Source organism: Phalacrocorax aristotelis, chromosome 4, assembly GCF_949628215.1.
Source record: "Phalacrocorax aristotelis chromosome 4, bGulAri2.1, whole genome shotgun sequence".
NCBI lineage: Eukaryota > Metazoa > Chordata > Aves > Suliformes > Phalacrocoracidae > Phalacrocorax > Phalacrocorax aristotelis.
Genome location: NC_134279.1, coordinates 28,403,659 through 28,430,778, shown reverse-complemented (window position 1 = coordinate 28,430,778; position 27,120 = coordinate 28,403,659). Strand labels below are relative to the sequence as shown.

The window sequence follows — 27,120 nt, the reverse complement described above, 5'->3', positions numbered from 1 at the left end:
GGAGATGTTCCCACTGCTATCATTAGTATGACTGAATGCAATTTATGCATGGTCATGTCACCTTTAAACTATGTAGATCAGGTTTTGTAGCTCTTTTAACTAAGGCAATGCAAAGCTTCAGGCAGGCTGCAAAACTTGTTGGAGCAGCAGAGCCAATACTTCAACATATAGAAGACCACAATGAGTTCCAGGCTACTGTTAGAATGGGGCTGATACTTAATTTAGCTAGTTATAGTTGAGAGCAAGCAATTTTTTGAGTGTTCGCTCATGCTTCTTCCTCCCTGGATGTATCAGCAAAAACTAGGAAATCTCTGGCCGTCCTAGAATTGGAATAGATTTATTTTACATGGACTGGACAAACATAAAGCAAAGATTACAGACAAACCAGCTCATATAGAATTCAGAAAGCTTTCTTACCTACTAAATATTCCACTAGCAGAAAAGGCAATTTGGTTTGTGACTAAAGCACTACCCTGAAAAATCAGACTTCATTTCATCTCTAGTCTGCTCTGTGATCTAACAGCAGGTTATTTCAATGACTCATTTGTCTCGGTTCTTCCTCCTTAGGGAGACAACAAAAATCAAGTCTCCCTTGCAAATGTTTGGATTTAAAGGTGAAAGGTATCATGCAGACATTTTATTTTAATAATCCGTTGAGCGAGTAATGGTCAAACGATTTTAAAAAGTCAATGAACATTCATAGTTACTATAATACATTCTTGTCATTCACACGAGTAGCATTTACAAACAGCTTATATCCAAGGAATTAACAAATGGAAGAATTAAAGGAAAGAACATGGAGTGGGTGGACTCTTCTTCATAGAAACTTAAGAGGGCATAAAGCAACAAAATGCTTTTTCCATGCAGCAATTATCATGGACTACTATAACTACATTTTAATAATTACAACATATTTTTAAATAAGTATCATTTACAACTCCTGTGCAGTTTGCCTTCAAGTTTTTATCAACCAGACACCTAGAAGTTACTTTCTCTAATGTAATTACAGATGAGATTCAAATAATGTTAGAATAAATCCTTTACCTGTTAGAAAATATATTTCAATAGTGAATTAAAAATAAAAGATTTGTCTCTTCCTACTGCCAAGGAAATATGTCAAGAAACAGTATCTTCTTTGAAGTTGTAACACTTGCCTAAAAATCAATGAAAAAAAGTAACTTACTAGAGAATAAGAACACTTCCTTCAAAGCTGAGTGGTGACTGAAATGGAATACATTTTTTTATTAATTTCCTTGCACACATCTTACAACACCAGAGTGGCTGACTTTTTATTTTAGAAGAGCTCGTACATATAAGCATGATTTTAGAAAAGTAACATGCAACAGATTGTGATAAGTGTTTGTATATTTTAGTAGCACTTACTTTCACCCAACTGCCCACAAGAAAACTATTCAAATTACAAAAAAAGCTTACTGGAATGTTGAATTTAGCAAGTTTTTTTCTAAATTCCTCTTTGAAAAACTAACAATAAATTTCTACACATTTTAATCCAAAATACTGATTTTTGAAAGGGATACTTATGGAACTTAAATATAATACATGATTATTGCCATAAAATACAAAATGCTTGAACATTTTTAAATGACTGAATGTTTCTAAAATACTATGGAGTTGATAAATTGTCATAAATTTAAAACAGGCTCCCTCTAATTAAAAAAGTGGTCTCAAAATAAATCAACAATTCCCTAGTGCACTTATAAAGAGAAAAGATCAAAAGCAGTAACTGGTATCTTTCCTTCCAGTGTTAATTAGTAATTAAAAATCTCAGCTTCGTTAGTACCTACTCTGAAATAGTTTAATTTTTTTTTTTTGGTGGAGGAAGGGGATGTTACACAGACAAATCCTGCAACAAAAGTAATGAAAATTAACCAGCTTTGAAACTGCTTGCCTTCATCACAGTTAAAGAAAAGGATATGAGACTCCATTATTTTCTTTTAAATAAGCATCTTCTTTGACCTCAGCTTTCACTTGGTCTTGAATCGCATGTATTGCGTAATTCTACTGGCCAAGTAACATCCTTTCTCTATGTTCAGATATGTCTGATAATTTTAAGTAGAAATAAAAATATTAAAATCGGTTCTTTGGCATAGTAGAGAAGTTGACAGCTCCTGTACTTGGATTGATTGCAAGTCCTAAAGAAGAATTTCCTGTGTTTGGAGCAAGGGGGACAGGGCAGGACTTGTCACCATTTCAAAACCAAGTAGATTAAATGAATGTCCCTTTATGGATCCTAAGTGTCTTCCATTTGTAGTTTACTTGATGTCTTCAGTACTGATTCCATTTTCACTTGCATTATCACAGCTGAATATCTCCTGCATACACGGTAATCATCAGTATAGCAGTAAAGCCCGTCAGTAAACCAGCATTCTGAATAAGGAAGAACGTGAGATCCATCTTTCTTCCTGTCACTTTCTCTCGCAGCATATCATTCATCTCTGGGAACTGAAAAAAGGGATATTTTTTGGTAACTATTGCCATCTCGTGGCAGCATGCATAACTTAAGGCATTAAGAACTGAACCACACTGCTACTTTGGACTGAATATTAGAACTAACAGAGGGTGAAGGCAGTCACAGGAACAGGTCAAGCTAATTATCCTGCAAAACCACTTCACCAAGGATGATGAAATAAAGTGGTGCTTTGTTCCTCCCTACTGTGATTTCACCTGGTCGTATTCTCATGCAAATTTCCTCTTTTTGATTCCAGCAGTCTCCTAGGGTCCAATTGTATGGCTCCCCAATAGGGAGCAGCTGCCCTTGTATTGCTAAAGGTTGTGTTTCTTCCTTCACTGGTATAAACAGATGATTCCTTGTTCAGGAAATGGAAGATTAGGATTCTTCTGCTTTATCTATAAGCAAATGAAGCAAAGCTGAAAACACAGTCCACCCCTCAGAAATATGAAGCCTATTACAAACAGAAGGGCTGGTGGGCTGATGAGGTAGTGGTAAAGCAAGGAAGAAAGAAGAATGTTGTGGAACTGGTGGTAACACATGCAATATTACATTAGAGCGCAATGAAGCGATTCTTCATTCCGTAACACCCATCTTAATGGCAACATAATAGCAAAGGACAACTGGTCTGCTGTTAACTGCAGAAACAAAGATAACTCCTCTGAGAGCCAATGGAGGTGATGGCAGATGAGCACTGGTGATAAAGTCCCCTGTAAGGGGTGATTCAGGGTATGTGTTTGCTGAAGATAAAGCCAACCACAGTGGATTTTGACAAGCATACTCAAATAGGCTTTAAACACTTCTGTTGTGCTGAGAGCAGTATAGCCAAGAATGCAACAAAGACTGTACATTTCAGTGTTAGTTTAGAAACCTTCATGCCGGGTGACTCAGAAGCTGTTATCTATCTTTGATCTCACAAGGCAAACACAGCCATTGAAGGTAATGCAACTGTTGAAGAACAGACTACGGTTAGTGGGAAGTGGCCAAACCTTCCCAGAAATCATTCCAGAGCTCTGTAATCCTCTTGCACAAGAGGCAAAGACAACAAACCAGATCAGCTTCATGCCATACAGCAAGGCTCATTTGTGCACACTCCTCAGTGTACACATTCTCACCTGCCCACAGCCTCACCACACAGTGATCTTACTGGCAAAGGTTGCACTATGCCAATACTGGAGGAAACAAGAACAGCAAAAAGAAGGAAAGAATGACATTCTAGGTAATCCTACCTGCTTCTGGACAAGCAAACCAGAAGTGTATGAAAATCGTAACAGAAAGCGGAAAGCCAGATCTCTGTACAGAGCACTTGAATACCCTATTTCAGACTTTTCAGGGAGAAGAAAAATTCAGATAGGTTTCTGATACAATCCAAAAACCTATAAAAAGAGCAAGAGATTGGGGGAACAGGGGAGGGGGGTAGAGAGAGAGAGAAACAGAGAACAGAACAACAGATACAAAGAAAAGAATGTTACCTACTTTGATAGACTTAATAACAAATTTAAGTTGAAGCACTCTAAATTTAAACCAGAATAGAATTTAAGTTGGGTTTTTCACCTAAACAACCCCAAAGTTATTACTGTGGTTACACAACACCTTTCATTCAACTCAAAACTAAACATGTAGTTTCATTTTGTTTACCTTTTTTTTTCTGCTTTTCTTTCAAAATACTGTTTAGACAAAGGAATCTCTTAAAAATAGTAAGGTGAAACATGTTGCCACTCTAAAATGCTGAAAAAGTATTTATACACTTTTTACTCTTTGATGAAACCAGCCCAAATTTACAGAAAGCTTGTCTCTCTATAAAACTCTCTTTCAGCAATAATCTGATCAGCACTATAGGTGAAAGGCTTTCATGTTTCATGAATAAGCATAACTATTTGTGCACCTCCATTAAGGGTATAATTGATGATTTAACATATAATTATTAGTATTATTATTATTATAAGTAGATGACACTGGAACGCAACGGACAAAATACTAAATTCTACTGGAGACACTCATTGCAGTCTTTGTTTTCTTACAGAAAAATAAATAACTGAAAAGGAACTATTATCTCACCATATCTGCCAAAGAGATGTACAAGAACATTCCACCGGCTACGGCAAAGATGATGTTAGGAGCAAAGTTGTTGCCTACTAATATGCCAAAGGCCATCCCAATGTAACAGGAACATGCGGACAGAAAGTTGAAAAACAGAGCCTGCCGAGTACTCATTCCAGCATTAAGCAAGATGACAAAATCCCCTAAAAGAAAAGAAGGAAAAAAAAAAAAAAGTAAACCATCTTCAGAAAATGAGACTCTGATTATTTTCTGATTTCAGAGGAAGTCTGAAGAAAAGACATGATTTGTACAAAGTATAATCCCCTGCTGTTTTCCTTCATTCAAGTAAGTATTGAAGGGAAATTCTCATCATTAAGGTAAGTGAAATATCCTAAAGCAAGTAGGCAATGCACAATTGAGCTAAGAGCACAGGAACTAAGAACTACCTATAATGATTTTTTTAAAAAAATGAATACAACAGTGTATGCAGCATATAGGAACAGGGCAATTAATACCTCTTTAATATACATTCCCAGCTCCTACCCACCTGCACTTGGGAACTTCCTGTGCTAGATGTATATTTTTGTGCTTGGGAATTTTTTGATGACTATTTATTTTCCATTAATTTGTCTAAACTTTCTTTCAATCTGCGCCAACTTTTGGCCAGCACAACCTCCTACAACAGCGATGTCCACAGTAAGCAACATGTTGAATGAAGTTCCTTACCCAGTTCATGAGGAAACTCTTCACACAAGATGGCTATGGAGGTACTAAGCCCTTGAAACAGAGACAAAGTGAAAGAAGCACCAATAGCCAAACCATCTATGAAGTTATGTACGGCATCACTCAGCGTAACCATCCAAGCAATGGTTCCAATCTTTGACAGTGGACGCTCATTAAGACACTTGCATAATCCGCCTTGCGTGGCTTCTTCCTAGAAAAAAATAACACAGTAAAGCAATTACATAAAACACTGAATAAAGAAGCCAACAAATCACACTTCTGTCTTTAAATGAATGCCAAATATAAAATAAAGCTCTACTGCATGTGGACACCAAAATGCTTGGTCCAAGAAGCAAAAGGCACAGGTAGCAGCAGCAAATGTTTTCTGTTTCAACAAGTCAACATGCAGGGCCCAGTCGCCCTTCTGGCTACAAAGCTGTATCTAAATGCCCTTCAGCTGAGGCAGAAAGCAGTTCAGACCGCAGTAGTCTGAATGTCTCTCTGGAGTCTCCGTCCGATTAAGAATGCCAAGGCTCCTCGCAGCCTCCTCAGCCCCCTCTATTAAGCATGTTGAATGAGAAGGATCTAATCACAGAGACTTACAGCATCTGTATTTCCTACCTAAAACACATCTGGCCAGTACACCATGCTGTCAGGGACACACTTAGCTGCCACCGTAACAGCCAGGTACATGTGAATATAGACACATATCCAGATACTCCATAAACTTTATTTCTAATTTTGGGTAATGATAGTCAAGTCCAGCTATTCAAATTAGCTTCTACAAAGTGCATGTTTAATAAAAACAGCAGCGGGTAATTCTGACTGTGCGAGCTGAAGGCTCAGAGCATGAAAACAACAGGCTAATATAAAACTGCAACGCACATACACACCAGGGATCTCAATAATTCCTCCCAGAAGTAGAAGTAATTTATATATGTGGTGCCATGAAATAATGAAAAACCTGAAGCAGATAAAAAGAAATGCCATTTTAGCTGGGAGCACAAACTACCTCCCCTTAAAAATTCCTGATGATCCATTCTGATAAATTTCTGTACACATACATATTGTAGTTACAAAATATTTGCCAGCATTATAGTATTTCCCCCCTAAAATAATAAAAAAAGAATTTGCATATAAAGCATTAATTAGTCCTTACTAACTGGAATACATAAGCAGTAATATATACATCTGTGTGCCCACATATTTATACACCTCTCCTCCTCTTGTAGGAGAAGGATGTAGAGGAACACCTCATCCTCCTTATAAAAAGGTCACAGATTATTCCAAGAAATTTTCCTTAGTTTTTAAGAACATTGCAAATTGTTTTAGTTTTGCCATATCAAATACAAACACTACCAGGCAACGGAATTTTGAACTTCAGGGAAATATAATAATGATCAATAAATTCTTACAAAATCTGTAATGACAGAGCAGTAAGGTCTGTCTCACGATTTGCTCACCAGACTTATCTGACATACTCCATTCTTGCATGTAGGAGCTGCCTTGGGACAGGACAAAAGTTCACGTCAGGGATTTCTGTGTTAGATGCCTAGTGCACTACTTGGAACTTGTAGCTGATAAAGCCTTGGTTGAGTAGTGCCACAACTGCCATAAAGCACACTTACAGCTCCTACTCAGTGCATACGAAGTCCTGAAATTATACTTCTGCAATGTGAAAATGAGCAATGGTATGCAAAAATTGGGAGTTTCCCCACCGAGCCAAACACATCGGTTTTAGACTTGTACTACATGCTGGCCTTCAGTTTTTGGAGGTTTTCCTCTCAACATTTCATCTAACACACAAGCAATGCCAGCCATATTTTTGGGATGATTCATTTGTACCTGTACTAATTCTGTTTGAGATCGGATCTCTTATGAGTAATAGACCCCTCTCTTAATCCACAAAAGCAACTTGAACTTCACTTTAAGAAAAACTACATAGCAAGCCACATAAAATACATATAATAGGTAACTGGAAGTAAAAAGAAACATGAGTATGAGAAAATCCAAATACAATTAGTGAAGCCCTTCCACCTATTCATCCAGCTCCCTGAGTGGAAGTTCTGCTCCCCTGTGGCTTTATTCTGTTCCCTGGTGACCATTCTTCAAGCTGCCCGAGAACTGATGGAGGCATTGTTTTGTAGATCATCCTCATTCCTGCCAAAAGCACATCATCTTTCTTGGGTGTGTTTCTAGCTTCATTGAGCAAGTGGAGTTTGAGACAATGCACAATTTTCATTTTGAATAATTAATTCATTTTTCTACTAAAAAAGAATATTGTTCTTTTGGAAACCACACACACACACACAAAAGAACCCAAACAACAGCAAACATTTTCTGATAAAGCAACAATATTAATCTCGGGAGTCTGTATTTTGAAAAAGTACATTAGCAACTTCTATTATACATGAGAAAGAGGTGGTGGTGGTGGGTTTTGTTCTGTAAAAACTTTCTATTACAAAAAAAAATCTCACATCAAATGCCAAGCATCTCTAAAAAAGAAATTGTTTTATGGAAAGAATTTATTAGAATTAAAATTCCTAAAAGAATAATGCAAACAGTGAGCAAGTAATACAAATGTGCAAAAGTATCACTTGTACATACTTGGCTTTGTTTGTTCCCATCAAAGCACATTTGTTTTCATGTGGGAACCATGTGCATGCCTACAGTTTTCTGAAGGCTGTAGGGGCATTCCTGCCTTAGCCATAGAAGTATAGGGACTATAGTCCTAAGTAAAGGACCCATGTTCTGGTACCAGTTGCACAGTTGAGAATTCCAACTATAGTCCAAAGCATTGCATGTGTATGACAAACAAAAATGTGATCTAAAGGGCTTTTTTGTTGAAATAAGTAATTTACAGATAGACATGCTGAACTTTCTATGTGTGTTTGAAGAAAATGAACATTTAGTAAGAAGCTGCTATTAAGAATTAGCTGTTGAAATCATCAAGAATGGAACTGACACTAGAAATGTGCTGAGGTTTGGGCTGTTTAGTCTATGTATTTTTTTAAATAATTGCAATTAATTTAGAACTGTATTGATTTACTTCTAAAAATTACTTTCTTGATCCCATCTTTCAAAATGCAGAAACAATTGCAGTTTAAAAACTAAGAACTGGTTTCTGAGAGGCTTCTGTAACATATATCTGGCTATCTGCCGTTTACTGTGTAGCTTTGAAGTACCACAATTCTTGTCTGTAATCTATTTTAACTTCTGTAAATTATATAAGGTACAATGACATTGCTTGTCTGGGTTTACATTCTGAACTTTGCTAGATTGCCTGTCTGATAGAAGTGGATGAATGACTAATACATATTCTTAACGTTTAAGATAAGGCAGACTACTGACAAATTTGCCCTACAAATATGTAAGATTCCAAGGCAAAAAACAAACAGTGCCTCTCTCTGCTGGATTTTTCCCACTTTGTCATGGTAGTTTAGCAGACGTCACAGAAGAGGTGCCAGCTAAGGCGCACTGTAATACCCAGCTGACTATCAGGTCTGACTTCTATTCATTATTAGTCTAGTTCTATATTATTTGTATCTCCACAATTTATGGTAAACCAAAGACACCTTTGGTATTTTTGCTGTTCTGAACACAATTTTTTCTTTAAAATTAATGGCCTCTCCTTTGTTCCCAAACTTAAGAAATCATACATAGACTCTCTTATTCTCTGATATCTCATCAGATTACTATTTCTAATGCGTCTCTGACTCCCTCAGACATGAACCAGACATGTCCTTTTGTGTCCTCTGGAAGTGCCCACAGGACCAAGAAGGAATCCTGACGCTGCCCCCAGGGCATACATACAGGCCACCATAAGGTTTTGCTCTACAACTCTAACATTGTACACTTGAGGATACAGACATTTCAGCAATTTGTCTCTGAAACAACTTTTTTCGAAAGTTATATTTGCCAAGCCATATAATTTTAATGCATAGTAGATACAAATTTTGGGTAAGCACAGAAGAGATTTCCAAGGTTGCGATTACTGCTGCAAGTGAAATCTGAAAGTATGTGACTAATTAAACGTTTAGATTTACTCTGGCAGTCAGTCTGCTCTGGCATTAAAAGAGAGAATATGGCTGGATCCCCATAGCTGAAAACAGCTACCACACTTTGGCACAACTGGACTTCAAACTCCCTCCTTAAAGCCTACATGATGATTTCTGGCTACGCTGTGTTTGCCCTCTCTAGTAAGCTTTAGATTACAAGGACATGTTAAAATTCTATTAGGTATGCGTTGGCTTACGCCAAATGGTTCCTTCATAAATACCCAATGCCTGTGAAGTTGAATGCCTGCCTACCCTCATGGCACTACCCCAGCTTCCCCAAAACCCCTCAGCCACCTCATGACTCTGAAGGCTACCTGCCCTCTTTGAACGTGGCTGGAGGAGGAAAAGAGTAATGACCACTTTTTTGTTGCTACCTCCAATAACAGCAGCAGGCTATCTGCTACTGGGATTTCTTTGCAGCCAGCCTTGGCTCCAGGGTGATTTTTAACCTGTTACTTTTAGGAGGTTTTAATACAACTTATTCTCTTCCTGGCTTTGGAGAAATGGAGAGGAAGAAAGAATAGAAAGCATGAATTTTTGTAAGAACAATAAGTACAGGAGAAGAACCTGTGTGAAATTTTAAGTGCTTAAAGTCAAGACTGCATGTAAAAGGAGATGTGAGAGTATTCCATAAAGGACCTTGGGGTGACCTACAATACTTCATGATCACAAGCACTGCAGCTAAACTAGTTGCTAGAAATAAATGCTATATTGTTCATATTATTATTATAATATATGGTATAATTTTGGTATGTTTATGTTATGTGTAAGCAGATGGCTAGACAAAACATAATGGAATAGGTCCACATGAAACTTCTCACAAACAGGGCAGAAAAAACAACACCCATACTACTGGAGATGACTGTCTCCACAGAGAGAGGAGGGTTCTTTTGTCTGTTTTATAAACCTACAAAATACAGTTTAGGGATGCTCATAATACTAATTCCCTCTTGGTGCCCAGGCAATTTTAATTATTAAACATGTTTCTCCTAGCTTTCAAAGCGCCCCTTATTCACCAGACTTCATGACATTTCTACAGTAAGGACAAGTACGATTTTGGTACTTTAAACTGCGTGCATCAAATGCCCTGTGAGCCTGCAGGGTCAATGCAGAACTCTCAGGTGCTGTTAGGGCCTGCCTCTGGCTTCCTCTCCTGCTCCTCACTACTTCCCACAAACAACTTACTGGCTAAAGAACATGGGTGGTAAACGGGAAATCTCTGCTATGAAAAAATCTGCCTTAGTCACCAGTGAATTGTTTCTATATGTTTTTACTTTTTTTAAATAAGGGACAGTACTGCTCCTCCCTGTACAGGGAAAAAGATGTAAAGCAGCACACCAACTTTCTCTTCCTGCTTTCATTTTCTTCTCAGACAGAAGGAAGTCATATTTGTAGTATGAAAACAAAGAGAGAGAGATACAGAGAACAAACCTGAAGGAGGGTAATACTTAAACCAGGAGGAATGGCGTCTGTCTGAACGTATTACCTCCATAATTCCCACAGTATGCAAATATACTGGACTAGCACAACCAGTGCTCACAAGATACTGCACAAAAGTTACTCTATTAGTTTTGCTCATTAATAATTGATTCAGAGGAATCAGGTTCTATAATTTATGGCTTTACATAGTCAGGAACACAATACAAATCATGCAACACTAAAACACACTATCCCTCTTAAAGCAAAGCAATAACAACAACAAAATCAAAATTACCTGAATTATCTGATTAGATACGTATCTCTGTCCTACCCCTCCCGACACTGATATCAGTTAACTCTTTTTGTTGGCTACAAATTTAATGCACCATTCAGCTTCTATAAGCTTGCCCCAAAACCCCACATTTTTTTCATCGGGCTCAAGGAAATTATAAGCTATAAGTCTACAAAAACTTGACAAAAGTAATAAAAATTCATATTAACTCTCCCTTCAGATATGTTTATATAATTGACAGCAATAAAATAAATAGACACCATTTTCATACCTGTGTTGAGACCACGCTGATGCTGTCAAAACCAAGATTTCCATTGCTTTCTATGACAGCTGAATTTGCATAACACGTCCCGCCGTTGCTCGATGATAGTGGTTTGGGTGGGTTAGTCTTATCCTGAGAATTATTCTGTTCGCCGTTTTCTGAGTCATTATGACCAGTCTAGGTGACAAATAAATAAGTAGGTAGCTAATTAAAAGAAAAGCAAAATAACAAACGTAAGAAAATAGAGACCAAAAAAGAAAAGGTGGGGCATTATATTCATGCTGCCTTGCTTTCAATACCAAGTAAATGTTTAAATGGGCAGCAGTAAAGATTTGAATGTTTGAATGAACTCCAAACATATCTAAGTCCCTAACTTGTCTCTTCCTTTTACCTAATCAGAATACATGTGGAGATTTTTCATTTTTATACTTATATAGAACCTCCCAAGCCAAACACCTGACCATAAAAGATCAACATTTGCTAGTTATTCATGGCTGCTTATCAGCCTTTGTCAACTCTTCCAAAAAATAAAGTGCAACACTTTTTTTGTGCAGTTATTACAAATGAGGGACAATTTATCTTCATAATCTTCAATATCAGCAACAGCTTGGGAGGGGGGACCTTCAGCCTCGCTCATTTGAGTACACAGAAAACAAATACTCTGGCGTATAGGTAGAAAGCAGAGCCCCGTGCAATATGGATAACTTCAGTGCCACTAAAGCAGGTCTGCGTACCAGGGCATGCGGAAACACAGAGCTGAAGTTACTGAAGGTGAGATTCAGGCACTGTCAGCACAGCTACACTTTACTGATGACTAAGAAGATATATATGTCACATTGATTTCTCCTGCCCAAAGGGGAGCTCCAGAGGCAGACTCCATTCTCTCCAGCTCTTACATATTTCCACGTTTTCCTGATGTTTTTAGCTAGCATGGCAATGACTTGGCCGTTGGGAGCAACTAAAGCATATGCCATTGACAGCAGATCACAATTGCATCTGGATTCTATTCCCAGCTCTGCTTGTAGCTCCCTCCAAAAAAGTGAGATTACTTCCCCTATCCATGTGGATTCTAAACAGATGTATCAGAACACGCAGTAAGGCTGAATTCCTCAGATAAAATGGAAAAAACCCCACATTTTATTTAACTATCGAGTACCTCATAAAATGTAACAGGTACTTTAAGGCAAGGCTTGTTCAGTCAGTGACAAGTTTCATTACCTCGTTATAGATCTTCAATATCACTTTAAGAATCCTTTCCACAAAGAAGAGAATATAGAATCCACCAAACACAGCAACTGCTTTCTCGATATAGTTATCTACTTTGGGGTCAAACCCAAATGCCTAACAGTGAATTAAAAAAGCAAAGCAAGTTAGTCTGTAATCTTAGCACATTTCCAGAGAAACAAACAAACAAAGTCCCACCCGCATCCCCCCCAGATACTCCTCTAAAATACAGACTGTCTCTCTACCGACCATGAGTTTCCATCAGGCTGAAATCATTAAAGATCCTGACCTTTTTCAATTTTTTTTACCTTGGATTAAATGTTAACAGTGTTTTAGTTCAGTAGAACTTTACATTCAGAATGTAGTAGTGCAGTACAAGACAAGGAGGGCCTAACCTGCAGTCCCGTTAAAGTTCACCAGAATTGTATCCAATGTATTTCTCTTTCTGTCTATAGGCAGAATAGCCCTTGGTCTTTCCAATGGCACAACTAGACATAGATCTTGATGGCTTTGCTCACCCAGCCAGAAAGAGATGGTAGCTAATGGCGCTGAAGCCCACCCACAACTCTGGAGATTGCAACCCACACACAGAACCCCACTGCACCATGCTTCTAAAATTAATACACTTTAGAAACTAGTATGCAAACCAAATAATGATTCCGCTTACTTACCTCTGGAATGAGCTGGAAAATTGCATTAGAAAAGAGAGTACCAATGGCCAAGCCCACAAAGTAGGTTAAAACCTTGGGGAAATATGACTTCTTTAAGAGGGGAGTTAAAATCAATCCCAGAAGTGATGCCAAGTTAATGATAGTCACAGCCAGGAACCCAAATCCCCAAACTGTGGATAAACAAGCAGAAATATAAGATATTTTAGTATAACACCCACTTCAGGCTGTTTTTGATTTTTCTAACAGCTAAATTGGCACGGAACTGGGAAAAAAGAGTGTTTGCCTGGTTGAAATGATACTTCACAAATATAAAAATCTTAAAATGCGCAGATATTTAAGATGCATACCTGCAGAAATGAAATATCTGGAAACATTGTCTGGGACTACCATATTAAATTGGAAACTGTGCTAGTGTAAGATCTGGGATAGCCTATCTGTTGGTAGTATAAATCAGGTCTTTCTACACTCAGTGAAAAATAAAAATTAAGGCTTAGGCCAACAGTCAAAGTAGCTACAGCATAGACATAAGACAAAAATGTCTTACTAGTCCCAAGGCTAGATCTGATTGTCATTTAATCCTAAGGAACTCCAAGTCTGCTGTCTTGGCTGTACTAGACCCAAAAATCCTTCCTGTTAAAGTATGACACCTTCAAATCATCCTGAGGTGTTAACTTTTTAACACTCTTCCCCCTCCTCTAAATCAAAGTAGTTCTGCTAGCTGATAACGCCACCCATCACTGCTTATCGAACAGGTGAGGTGGCAGATAGCTGATAGTAGAGACAATTATAATAGAGAAATGAAAGCATACAAAAAAGAGGTTCTAGGTTCAAAAACACAGACGTGTGATTTAGGTACACAATGGGGAAAACTCTTCCTAAGAAGTGGCAAATGCACAGGGGTTCACCATAACTTAGCTTCTTCACTAAAAGCATAGTCTCAGATTTTTAGATTTCAGACACCAGGAATTGTACAAAGCCATATCATAATTATTCTGGAGTCTGAATTATTGGGGGGTGGGGTGTGATTGCTAGTGTTGTTCATAAGCATCACAAAGTTGTACCTCTATGCATGACTATTGTTTTTCCCAGTGACATCTCAAGTCCCTGTGACTGCAGAGAAAATCTTCAAAGATTGAACTGAAGAGGTCTATGACACTGCCTCAGGTGATGCCACAGAACCACAAGACAGTGGGTTTGTCTTTAAAAATTAACCACAAATAATAGTCAAAGCCAACGCAGTGTTGCCTATATAAGAACAGTTTGGTATAATCCAGAAAATTGCATCATTATAAGCTTTACAATATGTATGTACATAAGTTACCATAAATTCCTTTCTGTATAGCAGAAACTAACAGATCAGATTACGACCTGCAGCCTAACTTTCCTGCAACACAATCGTCAAACACACTAAGCTAGATTCCTCACCTGCAACTGGGATGGCTCTGCTTTGTTTGCACCGTGTCACAATTTTTATATGTAATGAATTTTATATTACGTCAAGAACAGAAAGCATTAGAAACATTTAAAGCATTTGCAGAAGGTAAATCAATGCCAATTAGAATATTCATTTGCCATATTTTTGAGAGAGAGAGAAGGAAAAACACACAACTAAGCTACACAGGAGATCAATTTTCATTAAAATAAATTACAGTTAAGTTTGTAAATATTTTTTTGAAATCAAATCCATAATAAACAAATGAGGTTCCAGTGCCATCATGAGTCACTAACCACTGTTTACAGTTTGGGATTACTATAGAAGCACAAGTCTGTCTCAGTTTAGTATATGGACAACTCCCACATGATATTCTGTGCAAAACATACATTTTAAACTGAGTTAGGAAAATAAAAACCCACTTATATGCATTTATCATATATGAAGCATTTAGCATACGTGCCCAAATTACTTCATCAGACACAGGAAATTAGAACAAGTTTCAAAAATTACAACAAAAAAAAAGGCAGTACTAATTACTTCTTACAATAAAAGACAAAAAGGATAAATTTACAAATTGTGTGTGCAGATCAGTTGATGACAAAAATGATATGAGAACAGAGCTTAACACCAAGCACAGAAAAATAGGTTACTGCCAAATTGTGAGAGAAGTTCTCATGATACTACACGCTTCACTAACAAATGGTCTAACTTTCATGCTGATGCTTTTTGTTCAGAAAAGCAAAACATACTGGGACACTTCACTTGAAGTACATGTTATGAATGATACAGCTGTCACCATTTGGTATGCTTGATGCAATGGAAGATGCTTCATAATGTACTAAAGGACCTGTGCTCACAAGCAAGGACATATTCTAATCAACCAGTATGCAGTATCCCCTTTTGTCACCAAAAAAAATGTAAAGGGAAAAGCCTTTCTTCTTCCTGATTTACCAGAGATTAGGGGTGCCAGGAGATAGATGTGGGTTTATTTTGAAAATTCTGTTGTAGATCCAGATGGCCCAAAGAACTTGGGATTTTACATAGTGATATTCTGTTTCTGATTTACTCACCCCAAGCGGAAGAATAAGGAAGAATTAAAATAAGCAATTAAATAACCTCAGATGATGAAAGAATAAATTATTATCCATCCTAGGCATTCCACAGATCCTGCAATGAGCCTCAGTAGTACGGGGACTAGTTAAACTAATGAAATTTTTAAAGGCATAAAATAAATCTAAGAACTTCCTTATATATTCTCCAGGAAGGTGCTCCTGGGACTTGTGGCAAGCTTTTGTTTGAGTTCAGAAAGGCCTGAAGTGTAATTGGAAAGGGGAAAAAAATTACCCCATAATTACACAATTACAGGAACTAGTACTTCAAGAAAAATACCACAAATGGGGGGTGGGGGAAGGGGGGGTGGGGGGAGTGATAAAGTTCCAAGACAACCAATGTTGCCAAAGTTCCTGCATTATTGACTGTATTTCACAATATCATGTATGCACTATTGTCTTAAAATTAGTTTTATTCACTAGGACTCCACCAAAGCTAAGCTTTTAGAGTCCATGCATCTCAGAAAGCTGGCTAGTCTGACTGGGGCACGGCAACCCTGGCTGTACATACAGACTGGGGACCGAGAGGCTGGAGAGCAGCCCTGCGGAGAGGGACCTGGGGATTCTGATCAATGGCAAGTTGCACATGAGCCAACAGCGTGCCCTGGCAGCCAAGAGGGCCAACCGTGTCCTGGGGGGCATCAAGCCCTGCACTGCAGCCGGACGAGGGGGGTGACTGTCCCGCCCTGCTCTGTGCTGGTGCGGCCTCACCTCGAGTGCTGGGTGCAGTTTTGGGCGCCGCAGTACATTAGGGGTACAAAGCTACTAGAGAGTGTTCAGAGAGTGCCCATGAAGTTGGTGAAGGGTTTAGAGGAGAAACCATATGAGGAGTGGCTAAAGTCACTTGGTTTGTACAGCCTGCAGGAAAGGAGACTGAGGGCAGACCTCATCATGGTCTGCAGCTTCCTCACAAGGGGAGGAGGAGGGGCAGGCCTGATCTCTTCTCTCTGGTGACCAACAACCGGACCCAAGCTAATGGCAGGAAAATGTGCCAGGGGAGGTTTAGGTTGGGTATTAGGAAAAGGTTCTTCACCCAGAGGGAGGAGGAGCCCTGGAACAGGCTCCCCAGGGGGGCAGTCACAGCGCCAAGCCTGACGATAGTCAAGAAGCACTTGGACAACGCCCTCAGTGACATGGTGTGAATTTGGGGTTGTTCTGTGCAGGGGCAGGAGTTGGACTCGATGATCCTTGCGGGACCCTTCCAGCTCAGGGCACTGGATGATTCTATGATTCTATCAGAGCACAGCATTCTGCATTAGGATGCACACACTCTTCCCAGAGGCTGGTGGCATGGTCAGCTTTTGCCAAATACCATTATTCTTTCTGTCTCTAGAACTGTGGACCCAACAACAAGACAGCCAAGATACCCAAAGACACAAGAAATCTGAAAAATAAAATGGCAGGAGTGCAAGTAAGGTGCCCCCCTTAGAACACCGTTGCTCAGTACTGTTCGTTATAAGAAGTGGGTATGACTGCTCTGGGCCTTCCTGAGGCAGGCTCAGGGACTTTCCTAGTCCTGTCCCAGGATGAAGAGGAAATAAGCATATGAATACCTTTCTGAAGAAGCTAAGCAGAGAGCAAAGAACCTGTTCGCCTTGCACAGAAGGAATGCCACTGGGCATTTCCAGCTATTTCATGCAGTGATATGCACCTCCCTATTACCTTTCAGAGAAGCAAGAAAGGGAAGAACACGAGTGTGCCCCTAAGGACAGCTAGGTTAGATATGAGATATACAAACCACAAGGGAAAAGGACATGTTACATGCTGCCTTCGAACTTCTACTCCGCTTTGGCAGCACTTTTTTTTTTTTTAATTGCAAGTAGCTGCCCCGTAAAGCTAATTGTACTAATTTCTTCTGTATGTCTTGTCTGTTTGTCTTGGAAGACAGAATATTGTTAAGTGTGTAGGAGTCCCTGCGCAGAAAATTCACATGAGCACAGCTGGAAACATGCACTGAGGATTTTGTTTCATGGGCAGCGACTGAAATCAGCTGGACTCAGTGCTGCCACAATACAGATTCATTTTGTGATGGCATGGGGGTGTGCATAAATCAACATATACATTTGGCACTAGGCCTTTCTGTGAATCTCCCTTCAAAACTGGCACCACTGTGTGTCACAGCCTCATACATTTTGGGTTTTAAAATACCCTAACCCTGGGCCTTGCAGATTTCTTGTGCTGTAGCCAAGGGAGGGGCAGGGAGAAGGCTGCCTTGCTTATCTGGCTACTGGACATTGCTTCTGAGCTCGCAGGATAAAAGAAAAACAAGAAGAATGGTCTAAATAGCTTAGAAGGTTAACTATAGGTCAAGCTTCTACGTACAACCTACTTAAACAGCCCCAAACTAAAAAAAGACAAAGGCAGATCCTAGCCTCCAGTGCAGATATTATGGACTTCTTGACAATATGTGCCCTCATATGGTATAAGCAATCTAGAACAACCATGGTAATTGATGCCATGGTTTCAGCGATTAATCAAATACAATTCCAATTATTAATTGACACAGATAAGTTTTAGGAATGATCTACAATTCTTAATAAATACCATAACTTACATTAGAATGTTTTAATACTAATATTTCAAAAGTTATGAAAAACACTGCTTCATCTCTGCTCACAAATGCTGCCATTAGGCACCTGTTCATCCAACATCCTCTTAACTTTAATTCAGCTGACTTCCTTGGAAAAATAAATTTATCTGGAATACTGAGTCAAATAAACAGGCCATTACACACTTGACCCCTACCAGTGCAACAAGTGGCTTCATTAACCAGCTGAATCTCCCCTGTCTTACGTTTTTTACTGCACTGTACAGTTCTGTGCATAATAAATACAGAACAAATAGTGAGGAAAAATAGGAGGAAGAAAGATTAAGGCTACTCAGCGATGTGATGATGTTCCATGTGGAGGGGGCAGCACAGAAGATGATATGAAAGCAGGAGTCTGATTTGGGAAAGAATATGAGTATTTTTCGCCAGTAAAACAGTCACTTGCTCCCCTGATGCCACGACTTCCCCCTGCAAGTAATTCCACTCAAATGAAGTCCCTTAATAGTTTTACCTTAAGTTGCCTTGATACATGCACATCCTACTAAGTCTGATTTCCCACTGCAAATTACCTGCACAACTTCCCTTCCGTACTCCCATCTTCCCTCCTATTAACCACCTATAAGCGAGAGTCCTTACACTGCAGGGCACAAGCCATTACCCAAATAAAACAGGTCGGAAAGACTCTTCCTTTAATGGGCAAATTATTCCATAACTACCTACTCAGTTCTTTCACCTTTCTCTAAAACATTTTGAATAGATCACTGTTGAGAGATAGGATATTTTCTGAGATAGCCTGCTGACCCGAAACAGCATTTTAATTTTATGTTCCCACTTTACAACTATATCCTCTTAAACAAGACACTCCTGTCATGTACAGATAAATGCTTACTATTGTCCCAAGAAAACCCCACTCCAGTTGCAGTATTAATGCAATTAATATGAACTAACCTTGTAAAGAAAGTGGTTTAGATGTATCCACAAAGTCTTCCTGATGATCACACGGGTGAAAAATTAGCTGTTGCAAAACAGCAGGACATATTACAGAGAAGCTTGAATTCGATACGTGACTGTTGTTCGGTATCTCATGCAAAGAAAAAATTTCCTCACCAGTCAAGCACTGGAACAAAAAGGGATTTTACCAACTTAATACATTAATGCAAAACCGAAAAATAAATCATACACTGAGAAACCCAAGAATTACAACATGAAAATACTGCAATGCATTTTCAAGGAAGTGTACACAGCATTTATACACTGTGCCTGAAAACACTGTGATTGCTTAATGTGAAGCAGAAGTGATTCAAAGTATTTTAAGTAAGATAAATCACAAATCAATGAAACACATTTTAAACAAATATTTGCAAATCTTATGCCCCATGAACCAGGACAGCTAAACCTTACGATGTATTTGGAAAAACAGCTTCAAAAAAATTCAAATCTCAGGTAATTAAAAAATAATTAAAGACCAGGCCAGATGCAATTAAATTCTCAGTGACAGAGTATGTCAGAAAATGATTGGTAATTCAGTGACTGCTTATTCATGTAAGTGACCACGTCACGACAATGCTTCTTATTTATCTCCCCAAATTAGCTGTTTAAAAATGCTCTGAATGTTGGCAGCACTGAACATTTTTAATTCATTTTATAGCAATAACTGTTAACAGCAAACATTGTTTTGTAAAACCATCCCATACTTCAATGAGAGAGACTCCTAGTGGGGATCTTTACTTTGCCTTCAGCTCAGGACGTAACAGTATCCAAAGGGTGAAGGATAAATGTACTTAGCAGTGCTAAACCAGGCCAGGGGAAGGGTTGGTTGCTCAGTTCATTATTTTCAACCAAAAAGATAAAAGGCAAACCATTAAGTATCTTAAAATATATATCTACAGAAAATTTGAGTATTTTTATATGAAATGTTGTATACTACTGAAGTCCTTCATCTAACACCTTCCTTTTATTCACATTATTTCCTACAACGATAAATAAGGAAATAGTGTTCTTTTCTGGGTGTAAGCAAAAGTGATTTGGCTTACAGTTGTACAACAAATGCATTGAGTCTGAAGACAAAATAAAAAAAAAAAATCAAGTGTTTTCTTTCTATATGGGACATCAAGTTAGAGCATAACTTCCCCTGTAGCAAATATCAGTGTGGTTGCAAAAGTAGAGCATTGGAAGCCTTGGCAAAATAAAAACAAATGGTCACTCCCTGCTCTTTTCAGTTTTGCTAGCCTTCAGATTCCGCAGCACTTCTCCAATAATTCAAGATTATTATTTATGAAGCAAATTCCTTCTAGGGATAACCCAAAGCAAGTAGTTTACTTCAACAGAGCTGCTTCTGATTCCATTAAAAAATATTTTTCTAACACTATCCAAAAGGTGAAAGGCATGCACACATCACTTGAATATGACTATTTCTGATTTAACTTGGAGGAAGGGAACATGCAGGCCAATTCAAGTGACTTCAGCTCAATTTCATCCAGGATGTTTCTGTCCTTCCTCTAACGACCCGGTCTAGCAGAGCACTGAAGTACATGCTTGAATCTAAACGTAAGGTTTTTTAAGGCCATGAGACCTTGAAGACTCAAATATATACAAGCAGCATGCACATACTTTCATCTTTCAATGTCAATGTTAATGCCAAGAATCACATACAAAATAAATATAGCTTGGTAACCGAAAATACTTTTGTTTTAAAGCATTTTGCTCCATTTAATCTCAATGGAAGCAGTGAACAGAGAAATCACCACTGGAGATACAGCCTTTAACAGCCCAACACATGAACCTCTGGAGCTTTCTAAACTGGTTATGTGCCTATTCATTTTACTGGTAACTCCACATTATGGAATAATGCCAAATACATGGCTGATAATGTCCAGTGTGAAACAGAGGATATTTGTGGTCTATAGGAATAGTTCCCATATAGTGCTTCTTGTATTAGTGGCTTATAGAGCCAATACTGGAAGTTTACAGTGAAAAGCCCTTAGAAAAACAAGCCAGCAGAAGCGGAGAATTCATGACATAACTATATCTAAGAGAAATAATCTTTAACTATCTTGTTCCTAGAAACACAGAATGGATGACTAGTATTTTAAAATACCAATATATTAGTAGTAATATTAGCTCACAAAAATCCAAAACATGTTGTAGGTAGAAAAAAAAGATTATGCAGGGAAAATAAATCAGACACAGCATTAATTAGTAAACTGGAGACTTGCACCTTTGGCTACATACAAACAAATAAGTGAGAAACACCATTGGACAAGAGCTCCTTTGTGTGAGGATGAGAAACAGCATTTTATTTAATTACTATTATTATTTTGTTCAAGGACAATCCCAGAAGATAATAATTCCTATAAATGATTCAGTGTTATAAATCACCTCATCCTCTCAGTAAACTCCTACATACATCCAAGAGCTAAGAAGCAAGCTTGCATGAGTTCACTGGCACAACTAAAGGATTAATTAAAAGATTAAATCTATTAGAAGCCTTGGATTGGAGCAACTCATGTTTTCACACTGCAAAACTCTGCATTTATCTTTGGATGATAAATACATTAAGGCAGCCACACTACTATAAAAACATAAGCTATTTATTCTGTAAGACTGATGGATGATCTCAGCAGAAAGGAAATTCAGCTTCATGGAACAGGGGACTGAGAATGACGTCCTGGCTCACCAGGTCTACCGTCATGTCTGTCCCCTGCTATTCAGTAAGCCTTGCCATAGCGATTAGGTGAGGGGACTGGCTACAATGTGACTGTCTCCCAGCATTTAATAAACAATTGCAAAAAAGATATGAAATAATGGGTCATGTCCCCGAACTGTTAAAAAATAATTTTTAAAATGCCTCCATCAAAATTTGGGAGGACTTAAAACAGCAGAATTTACACAATTACAGAGTTCTCAGACCTAAAAAAAAATTAAACCATCAACTGGCTTATTCAAACAGATGTTTTCTTTTCTCCTGATAATGCTCTCCCAAAGATGATTGACCAATATGGGATTACTTTTTAAGATGTTAAATGAATAAAGTGATGCTCAACTGTCTCAAATCTCTCTACACCAGTATCTTTATAAATGAAAAGCAGACACCAGTTTACCACATCCTTTGAAGGAAAGGATGGGATAATTGCTCAGATGAAAACAATGCAGAGAGGGCCTCTAACTGGAAAATTAACAAAAAATGCTACAGTGCCAACCGTCTTGTAAATGCTTCAGTCCCTTTTCTGATCTTCTGCCATGTTCTTATCTTTGCTCACCCTTTATTTTATCTGTAGCATCCACGCGTGAAGTGCTAAGATACCCAACAGCAACCTGGTCTGCAGTTTCTAGACGTTTCCAGATTGAATACTAGCCTAGCCCACACCAGGGCTGAGCAGTGGGTCACACTGCACAGAAAGAATGCAGTGGATACCTACCTGACCAGCATTTGTTTTACTTTTTTTACTTAGCCTGAGCCTGGATAAGGCAAAATAGAGACATATTACTATGTCTTCCTCAACTTACTTATAACAAATTAAAGCATCTAATGCTGATGTGGTGGCACCTTTTTGTCACTCAGCACAGGTAAGAACTGGATGCTAGGAGTCAACCATGCCTTCAATAAGCAGCACTCCATGAGAATGAGTCAAAGCAGATGAAGCTGCTTGAATACGCCTGTATGCTTTAGGGATTTCACCACCCCCTCCACCCCAACCCCCCATACATGTTCAAGGCAGCTGTTCATGCCGGGAGCTGAAAACTGTCCACGAATGCTGAAATTTGCTGAAGATACTGTAGAAATAAGACACTTAGAGGGTAGAACAAATAAGCCTATTTATCTCCTCACTGGCCAGGCAACATCAGATCATGGTGTTGGATCACCACCATAAGCCACACTCTGTCAGGCCATTCCCCCTCCTTTCAAAAAGCACAAGTTGTAACTTGTGAAACACTACCAAAAAAACCCCAAATCAGAGCAGATACTAGCCTAGCAGTAGTCTATCTGAAACACCAAAGTTATGGGGTTTTGACACATCTTGAGGTGAAAATTAATTCTGTCTTATCATTAATATTAACGAAGACTTTAATCCAAATCCAAACATCTTAGTCCAAATGTTTTCTTTCAAAATTAAAATGCACTACATTAAGACACAGTGTTCAGGTATGACATATAGACTAGTATAAATATAGATTTAGAAAAGCCAAAGAAGGGAAATGATGCATGATTTTAGCACCTGCTGATTATGTCAAAGCACAAACTAAAGGTGATGTTAACAAGTCCATTCTTTGCAATGCCCATTTACCTTCCATGTACTTTTGACCAAAGCTTCTGAGCATGTAATTTAATCCTCCGGCGCACACATGTACAGCTGTCATACTACAATGAACCCAATGACAGAAGATCAAGTATAGTTTCACGTTTTTACATCTTGCTAATAATGTAAAATACAGAATGAGTAAACATGCCATCACCTATTATACTGAAATTGCTAATTTTATCCCTATTAGTAGGTCTAAAATGTGTTGGAATGCCACAGTAAAATGTGAAAAAACAGCAGCAACCAGTATTTGAGTTTGCTCAGTTACTGCTTACTTCTCTGACAGGAATTCTTAGCTTACATATTAAGGAAAGGTGATAAAAGAAAAATCGAAGAGCAAAGAAAATATAAACGCAAAGTAATGAGAATTATAAAAGTGCAGGATGAAAGAAAAAGAGACAAAAAGCATAAGGAAATGGAGACAGTTCTATGAAAAAATCCAAAACAGTACTCAAAAAATTTCTTTTTTGTGTTTTACACGGAAAAGATTAGCATCTTCAGGGACATCATAGGACATAAGTTACCATAAATGCCTATGTGAGTATACATTCAAACACTATCATCAACAAATTAAATAATTTTTTCTTCTCCCTTATCTTTTTAAGTCAACCTGGTATCAAAGGAAAACAGAAACCAAGCATCTATCTTCTTCTGGCTTACACATCCAAACTCTTTCAGTCTTTAAGAAAATGGATCAGCTTCTGGTAGATCTTCTCAGGTGAGATTAATAGGCTTACCAAAATTGTATGAATGAAACATTAAAACTGAACACTAATAGCGAGATAAAACTAAGAGAGACTGTTCCTTCCTACCAGTTTGTGCTGTATCACCTGTTCCTTACAGATCAGCTCTCCACTAAAAATTACTTCAGGCTTGGAAGACGGGCTCTCTGATAGAGCAGGGGTGTGTTATCTTGGTTGGGAGAAAGGCCTGCGAGTCACCCCGCTAGCTCTGGACACTGAAGTTAAGAACTGAAGGTCTAAGATAAACCTTGCTTCCTCCTACATGCAGATATTTATGCAGCCTGAACAGATTCAGCCTATCTGAATCACTCTCCAGAGGTATTTACTTTCTTCTGCAGAAAATCGGCAGAGCTTAGGCCTCTGATGCCATCCAACAAAGTTAGAATATGCTGCTTTATGACTTCTGTCATAACCAGTAGATAACACTAAATTATCAACGTGTAAGTACAAGGAGTCACAGTGTTTGAAAAAGATCACGTATGATTTACTTGGTATGAGTATGCATTCGCATGCCCCACCTGCCCAGAGTCATTGATATACCTAACATCTATGAGGGATCAAAAGCCAGGAGGCAAAATGCACTTGCTTAAATGGTAGCTGATGGAGCAGCTGTGAGGCGAATTTTAAGAAAGAATACAATTAACTTGGCAAGAAAGCATACACATTTTAGTATGGTACCCTAAATATTATTCAAAATAGACACAACTAAAATAGGCCTGTAAAAAAATTTGTTTCAGTTAAGCGTCAAATGACTTATGAGGAATATTCATTTACAGTAATAAGAAACAGCATTACTTTTTTTTTCCCCTCTGTAGCCTGTGCCAAAGCCTGTGTACGAGGGCTACGTGCTTTTGCAGAGGGAAAACCTGAAGGACTGAAGAATCTACTCATTTCTATGCCCATTAAAGAAAGCTCCTTTTCATAGCCATATTCAACACTGCAAACTTGTATTTAGCACATGTGGCTGGGAAAGTTTATGTTTTTAATACACTGTGTTGGAACAGCACTCAATTTGAGAGATTTGAAAGCAGTGACTCTGGCAAATATTGCCATGCTTACACTGAATACTACATTGATTTCAGTGGCATTAAGTCCCAATTAAACCTTCAGTAAAGGTAAAGACATCAGAATTGCACACTTCCTAAAACAAACTGAGCTCATCCAAGGTTTGTCTCCTTCACAGACCAAGCAAAAGGGCTACTACTCCTAAGGTAAGAAAAATTCCTCAATCCCCCTAGAACCATACCTCTTCTGTTTCTTAGGGATTTGAACCAAACCAGAGCAAACAGTCATCCCTGCTTCCCTTTCATTTTCCTGACTGACTTAATGTCCCTGATTCCTGAGCATAAGGAAATCTCCACTAGCCTCAAGATTCCCCTTCAAGGAAACAGTCAGTCTAGGACACTATAGAGATATTAAATTACATAGACTTTGAAAGTAGCAATGAGGTCTGAGTTTTGCATGGAGACACTAAACAGAATAAAATATTTTCATTGTTCAAAGCTGCACCACAGGAGTCTTAGGCTGGACATTAGGAAGCGTTTCTTTACTGAGAGGGTGGTCAGACACCGGAACAGGCTTCCTAGAGGGGTGGTCGACGCCCCATCCCTGTCAGTGTTTAAGAGGCATTTGGACAATGCCCTTAACAACACGCTTTAACTTTTGGTCAGCCTGAATTGGTCAGGCAGTTGGACCAGATGATTGTTGCAGGTCTCTTCCAACAGAAATACTCCAGTCTAGTCTGTGAAAAGTGGTATTCCAAAGATAATTAGTAAATAAAACATCACTTTAAATAGCTTTTAGTAGATGAATTGATGGGTGTGCATTTTGCGCTCAACGTAGATGAAAGATATGAAAGTTTCCGAAAAAAAAGTTTCTTTACACAAGTAGACACACCTGCAATCAAGTTTGCACTATCACACGACAATTGCATTTTAACAAGTCCCAAAGATTTGCTTATACAACTCTGGGAGGGAAACACTAGCTGATTCCCACCCGCTTTCTACCGTTGCCCAGATGCTATTTACCCAGGAAAAGCGCCAGTTTAAGAGCTGAGCAGGGAAGAGGCAGAGCTCATCCCACGGGCAGCCCCGCACTGCAGCACGCAGCCGCTCCCTGATGGACGGCGGTCTCTCCCTTACCGCACGCCGGTCTCACCGGGGGACCGGTTCCTTTGCCCGAAACCCGGGCCCAGCGCCTGGGGGAGAACTTTGCTCTCTCTCCCCCTCCCTCCCTGCTTCAACGTGAGGAAACACGACGGCGACGAGGTTTAAGAAACTCGGGAGCTGCCCACCCGGCTCGGGGGGCCCTTGTTCCTGGCCGTGCGTGCCCGGCCCCGGCCCGACCCGGCTCCCCCACGGTACCTGGTTGTGGTGCAGGTGGGTCAGGGGCAGCGCGGCGCCCAGGGCAGGCGCGGCGCCCAGCCGGTGCAGCAGGGCCGAGAGCTGCCCGGCCGACAGGCTGTGGTTCGTCCCGAAGACGCGCAGCACATCGTCGGCGAAGGTGGCCGGGACCGGGGCGCCCCGCACCGCTGCTGCTGCCGCGCGTGGGAGCATCTCCAGCCCCGCGGGACGCGCCGAGTGTGGCTGAGCGGGCAGGACGGCGCAGCCCGACGGCACTGCCCCTCCGCACAGCCCGGCCCGGCCCCTCCCCGGGGGGCGTAGTGGGGAGATGGGGCGGGCGGGACCGCGGCGGGGCGGGCGCCGCTCCGCCGCCGCAACGCCCCTGCGGGAGGTCCCGTCTGTGTCCCCCTCCGCCCCCGCAAGGGGGCCGTCCCGCTTGCCGGTCCCCGCCGGGGCGTGGGGCTGCTTAGCGAGCGCCAGCCTG

The 27,120-nt window shown here is 39.6% G+C and overlaps 1 protein-coding gene across 2 annotated transcripts; it reads right to left on the bottom strand.

The window, feature by feature from the left end:
• Positions 1 to 622: 622 nt before the first annotated feature.
• On the bottom strand, positions 623 to 27,120 carry SLC39A8 (solute carrier family 39 member 8). 2 transcript variants are annotated; one of them, XM_075090744.1, is made up of 8 exons: positions 26,658 to 27,120; positions 19,200 to 19,368; positions 13,160 to 13,329; positions 12,483 to 12,605; positions 11,274 to 11,441; positions 5,237 to 5,444; positions 4,529 to 4,713; positions 623 to 2,463 (listed from the first exon to the last, which is right to left on the bottom strand). In XM_075090744.1, exons 1-8 carry the CDS (start codon positions 26,847 to 26,849, stop codon positions 2,317 to 2,319), a joined length of 1,362 nt encoding a protein of 453 aa, XP_074946845.1. In that variant the 5' UTR covers positions 26,850 to 27,120; the 3' UTR covers positions 623 to 2,316. The 2 variants fall into 2 exon arrangements, with proteins under 2 accessions (XP_074946845.1, XP_074946844.1); XM_075090743.1 differs by lacking the exon at positions 623 to 2,463 and adding an exon at positions 3,700 to 3,846 and having other exon boundaries at positions 26,658 to 26,935.

Bases quoted from the DNA above. Each gene is read 5' to 3' on its own strand.
- SLC39A8 (XM_075090744.1), bottom strand. From the start codon at position 26,849: ATGCTCCCACGCGCGGCAGCAGCAGCGGTGCGGGGCGCCCCGGTCCCG. The intron at 13,330-19,199 runs GTTAGTTCATAT...GTTTATCCACAG, and splicing joins TAAACCACTTTCTTTACAAG to TTTGGGGATTTGGGTTCCTG. The intron at 4,714-5,236 runs GTAAGGAACTTC...CTTTTCTTTTAG, and splicing joins AGAGTTTCCTCATGAACTGG to GGGATTTTGTCATCTTGCTT.